Source organism: Carya illinoinensis, chromosome 6 (genome assembly GCF_018687715.1).
Source record: "Carya illinoinensis cultivar Pawnee chromosome 6, C.illinoinensisPawnee_v1, whole genome shotgun sequence".
Classification (NCBI taxonomy): domain Eukaryota; kingdom Viridiplantae; phylum Streptophyta; class Magnoliopsida; order Fagales; family Juglandaceae; genus Carya; species Carya illinoinensis.
Genome location: NC_056757.1, coordinates 28,904,110 through 28,909,368, shown reverse-complemented (window position 1 = coordinate 28,909,368; position 5,259 = coordinate 28,904,110). Strand labels below are relative to the sequence as shown.

The 5,259-nt window shown below is 39.7% G+C and overlaps 1 protein-coding gene across 1 annotated transcript; it reads left to right on the top strand.

The window, feature by feature from the left end:
* The first annotated feature begins 288 nt into the window (after nucleotides 1-288).
* LOC122312328 (ACT domain-containing protein ACR4-like) lies at nucleotides 289-4,167 on the top strand. Its single transcript, XM_043126883.1, has 8 exons — nucleotides 289-682; nucleotides 1,513-1,597; nucleotides 1,705-1,750; nucleotides 1,833-1,947; nucleotides 2,051-2,118; nucleotides 2,194-2,784; nucleotides 2,902-3,006; nucleotides 3,562-4,167. The coding sequence occupies exons 1-8, from the start codon at nucleotides 679-681 to the stop codon at nucleotides 3,901-3,903; spliced, it is 1,356 nt and encodes a 451-aa protein (XP_042982817.1). The 5' UTR covers nucleotides 289-678; the 3' UTR covers nucleotides 3,904-4,167.
* The last annotated feature ends 1,092 nt before the right edge of the window (nucleotides 4,168-5,259 follow it).

Here is a 5,259-nt window from a genome sequence, read left to right as displayed (position 1 = left end):
ACATATATGGTATAGAATTGAAAGCAACACTTCACATTTACAGATTTTTGCTTTTAATAGAAGGAAAGAAGTCATTTAAGCGTTGGCCCACGAACCTTGGAGCCATTATTCATTCACATTATCTGTTAGCACGTGTTTTTGTATTTTTATCTTTTTTTTTTTTCTAAATATTTATAGGGAAAATCAATCTTCCAGCGCAATATAGTGCAAATCTCGTCTTGCTTCTAAAATGCACTAGGGGTATTCTTTCAAATTCTATGCTCTGTTTATTTTTGGGAACTTTCTTAGTTAAGTACCGAGAAGGAGCCTGAAATTGGAGACAGAGCATGCTCGAGAGAGAGAGAGAGAGACAGTCAGGGAGAGAGAGGAAAGGACTGCGAAAGGGTGTATTTATTGGCGTGTGTCATGCCTTACTTTTTGGGTCTTGAGGGTTTTGGAGCATCGTGTCGGGGAGAGGGCTGATATTTTTAGACGATTTTTCTTTTCTCTGAAGGTAGAGGCTTATAGTTCGTTTCTTTGGCGAGAGATAAGAAGGTGCAGAGATAGGTTAAGATCTCCGAGTGCGTATATTATATATATGTACGTACTGTGCTTCGTTGTACGCAGACACACAAGCCTCCTTGCTCACAGAACCAAGAAAAGTACGGTGTAGCGGATCACCAATACTCACGATTTGTAATGGGTAGGTGCTCCCATCCCCTTGCTTCCTCTGTTTCTCGTGTCCTCTTCTTTTATGAGTGTTCTCATCATCTTGTGTTTCTCTGTGGTTGTTAGTTCTGATTTGCTTTTGGATTTGTACTTGTTCCCGAGTAGGAAACACAAGCATGAGTACGTTTTGTGTGGGTTTTGTTTTATCGTTTCGGGAGGTTTCGTGGAGATTAATGAGTTTGTGTTTGTCCTTCAGTTTTGGTTTCAGAAAATATTCGTTAACACTTGGGTGTTCACTGAAGTTAATCTGTTGTTTTGGGAGATTTGTTTTGCTTCTCTGCTTTATTTTTCATTTTGCTTCTCTCTCTCATAATTTGTGTTTTGCTTCTTTCCCCCGGGCGGGGCTGGATTTTCTTAGTTATGTGTTCTTTTCAACCTTAATTGAGCTCCAGGCGGGCGGAATCTCTCTCTCTCTCACTCGTTGATTAAGCTTTTGTGATTCATTGGCTTGGTGGATTACGGATTTTTTCCCCACACATTAGTCTCTGAGCTTACTAACAGACGCTCGGACAAAAATTTAGGTGGCGGTGCCTTGGTTTAGTAGGCTTTCTATGTATTCTGGGTAATTCTATCATTTGTTTAACTCTTCGTGATTAGTCAGTTTGGTCTTAAAATCCGACCACTTTCTCTCCTCTCTCCCCTTTTGTTAAATGAGGTTCTTAAGTACTCCTTGAAAGGATCGGTAGATGGATTTTTCTTTCGGAAAATTTTTACTCTTTATGAATGGCGGTGTCTTGTTTTGATTGTATGTGGTTCTCTATTCATGTCCTTTCTTCTCTGACCGGTTAATTCTTGTTTCCACAGCTTACATTTCGGAGGTCAACACAAGCTTTTCACATGACTTGGATGATGAATATGGGAAACTTTTTCGGAGATTGAATCCACCCAGGTCTCGAAATTTCTATCTTCTTCAATGTCTCTGAAAGTGGCCTTTATATTTGATCCAGAGCAGGCTGAGATTTACACCTTCGTGCCCATTTTATTTTATTTTTTCAGGGTTGCGATTGATAATGAGGCCTACAAGAATGCAACAGTGATACGGGTATGTTGATTTCCATATTTTTTTGTTGGACTTTATTGGATTCTTTTTTCTCTTTTGGTACTTATTCCGTTGGATGATGCAGGCTGACAGTGCAAACAAGCACGGAATACTTCTCGAAGTAGTACAAGTCCTAACCGACCTTAACCTTACCATAACTAAAGCTTACATATCTTCTGATGGTGGATGGTTTATGGATGGTAAGGTTTTTTAAGGATTTTTGGAACTTGTTCTATATTATTTCCTGTACATCTTTGGAATTCAAATCTGATTGTGGGAAATTTTTTTTTCTCCTTCCATCAGTTTTTTATGTCACCGATCAAGATGGAAATAAGGTTACAGATGAAGGAATTTTGGACTATATTCAAAAGGTGAGTCCTGCTGGTATTTATCTATGTTTCTCTGATTTTCTGTACATCCATCTGATTACCTATGTTCATCTTCAGTCTCTTGGACCAGACGCATGCTTCTCATCCCGTATGAGATCTGTTGGGGTCATACCATCATTGGACCACACTGCAATTGAGCTAACTGGAAGTGACCGACCAGGGCTTCTTTCTGAAGTGTGTGCTGTCCTCATGAATCTTAAATGCAATGTAGTGAGCGCAGAGGTCTGGACACACAACGCCCGGGCTGCAGCTGTGATGCATGTGACTGATGAGGAAACAGGGTGTGCAGTTACTGATCCAGAGAGGCTATCTAGGATTAAGGAACTTCTCTGTAATTTACTTAAGGGCAGCAACAAATCCAGTGCAGCTAAGACTGTGGTCTCTCATGGGATTACACACACCGAGAGAAGGCTTCACCAGATGATGTTTGCTGATAGGGATTATGAACGAGCTGATGATGATGCCTCAGATGAGAAGCAAAGACCTAATGTGAATGTTGTCAATTGGTATGATAAAGGCTACTCTGTGGTTACAATCCGGAGTAAAGATCGGCCGAAGCTTCTCTTTGATACAGTCTGCACATTGACAGACATGCAATATGTGGTTTTTCATGCAAATATTGACGCTGAGGGTCCAGAAGCTTATCAGGCATGCCATTTCTCTAGTCTGCTTATGTGCCCTTGCCACGTTGTTGGTGGGGTACTTTTATTGCTTTTGCTTTGGTTGTAGCATTCTGACTTATTTGTTTTGTGAATGTATTTGCAGGAATACTATATTAGGCATGTAGATGGTTGCCCTGTGAAATCAGATGCGGAGAGAGAAAGAGTGATACAATGTCTTGAAGCAGCTATAGAGAGGAGAGTCTCTGAGGTGAGTTATCTGCAATATGACTGGGAAGCTGTAACTTTCATCTTGATTTTTGTTGAGGAACTTGCCCATGGTTTGCCAATAATTATGCAGTTGAACGCATGGATAATTATAACTTAGGGTCATTCTGCTGTAGAGCATATTCATGTTTTTAACCTTGGGTTTTTCTCCAGAACCCCCGAGCCCCTGATTTTTACTTAGCTTTTGTGGCGTCTATATGGCATTAGACGAAGGCAGTCTATGTCTCTAATATCTTGGAGAAGTTATATGAGGTCATAGTGTTGGTCTGCAAAATGTCACTGTTTGTACTTAGATTACTATGTGCTAGTTATTTACAAGTTTGAGTGTTTTGATATTTAAGGGGCCTATAACTAACAGGAAGTAGTAACCTTATGAATGGTTGATTTTCATATTAAAAGCACTCTCTGCCATTAACTTTTATCTTTATTGTGTATGTACATGCTTGTCTATCATTGCCTTGAATTCTGTTGTTGCTTTGTTCCTTTTATAGGATCTCTTCGTCATGTATACGATTAACTTTGTTTCTTCCTCATTCAGGGCTTGAAGCTAGAACTCTGCACTACCGACAGGGTTGGGCTGCTATCTGATGTCACTCGCATCTTTCGTGAAAATAGCCTCACTGTCACCAGAGCCGAAGTTACAACTAAAGCAGGTCAAGCTGTTAATACGTTTTATGTTCGTGATGCATCTGGGTATCCTATTGATTCTAAGACTATAGATTCCATTCGGCAAGCAATCGGCAAGGCAATACTTAAAGTGAAAGGCAATCCTGAAGACTTAAAACCTGTTCCTCAGGGGTCTGCAACTAAGTTCCTCTTTGGTGGTCTCTTCAAGTCTAGATCCTTTGCTAACTTTGGCTTGGTTAGGTCCTATTCCTGAGAAACTCACTCCCCTCCCTGTGTACATTAAAAACCCTCGGCTGCATACAAATCTAAAACCATTTTAGAGGTGTGACTTAATTTAGGAACATGTTTATATATTCTCAAAAGAGTCAAGGAAAGCCATACTTACTGATTACTGAGAGTCAAATTCCTTGTAAATTCCACCATGTGTCCTGCTTTAAGCTTTGTATTTGTTGTTACGAATCCAAAGTGACGTTTGATTCTTGAATTCAAAGAAAGGAAGTCCAACTAAATTGTGTAATGCCATGGAACTCTAAGATCTAACATAACATGTAATGTTTTGACTCTAATTTTGGATTGTTGTCCACCAATCTGAAGAAGGTTTAAGGTTGTGTCCACAACCAAACAAATTCTTACCAAGAGGAATATGAATTTTGTGTATTGAGCTACCAACCTTGACCATCCTGTTCCCCCTTTGGACGGGTTGTTTGGGTGGCGGCTCACGTTTCCGTATTCATAGGTTTGATATTCAAAATTCTACCTAAAATCTGGATGCGGGATCTTCAATAGCGCTCTCTGATGAAGACAGCCACTTTCTAGTTCTTTTAAGCATATAACTTGGTCAGTTGTTGAACACGGTGCCGACTTCTGAATTCTCTTAACATTTTTGTTTCACACTTGGACTTAGTCCATTTCACATGCTTTTCTCTTGCGGAAAAATTGTACTTTTCGGCCATTTCTTTTGCTTCACATAGTATCCTAATGATTCACGAAACCTTGTATAAAAGTTCCGAAATCATTATTCTAAAAATATTACCAATCCCTCATTTCATATACGCAAGCTGATGTAATATTGATTACAAGTCAATCACTCAAATATAAAGGAGTTTGGACAGTGACATATCCACCAATATAATTAAGAATGATAAATTCTTTAATATCCTTGAATCTTGATGTTTGCCCAACCACAGTAGTCATTCTAGTGCAATCTAAAGCAATTTGAACGTTCTTTTTGACCGAGCGGTGAGAGGAGGACTCGGTTGGGTTGGAAAGCACAAAAGCAAAAAGAACCAAACAAATATGAAAGGAGTGTGGGAAGATGCGGTTTTCTTTTCTGAACTTATTGCCCCAAACACACATAATTCTGCACCACCCTCCCCTGCATGATTGGTGCTATCATTATTGGTTTCTGTGCTATGTGGGGTGCCTCCACGTGGCTGCTCTTGCTCATCCAGGAGCTGCCACCTGATGGACGAGTAAATACACAAAATAGATTACAAAACTTTGTGCACCGTGAATAATATGGTTCTGTTTCCATCATTGTCTCATTATTATGCAGAGAAGTAGTTTAAGATCCAAATGTCTTTTTGAGTGTTGTCTTAAGAGCCAGTAT

Coding starts and splice junctions, on each gene's coding strand:
- LOC122312328 (XM_043126883.1), top strand. Junction 1,948..2,050: donor TGGTGGATGGTTTATGGATG/GTAAGGTTTTTT, acceptor TCCTTCCATCAG/TTTTTTATGTCACCGATCAA. Junction 3,007..3,561: donor TAGAGAGGAGAGTCTCTGAG/GTGAGTTATCTG, acceptor TTCCTCATTCAG/GGCTTGAAGCTAGAACTCTG.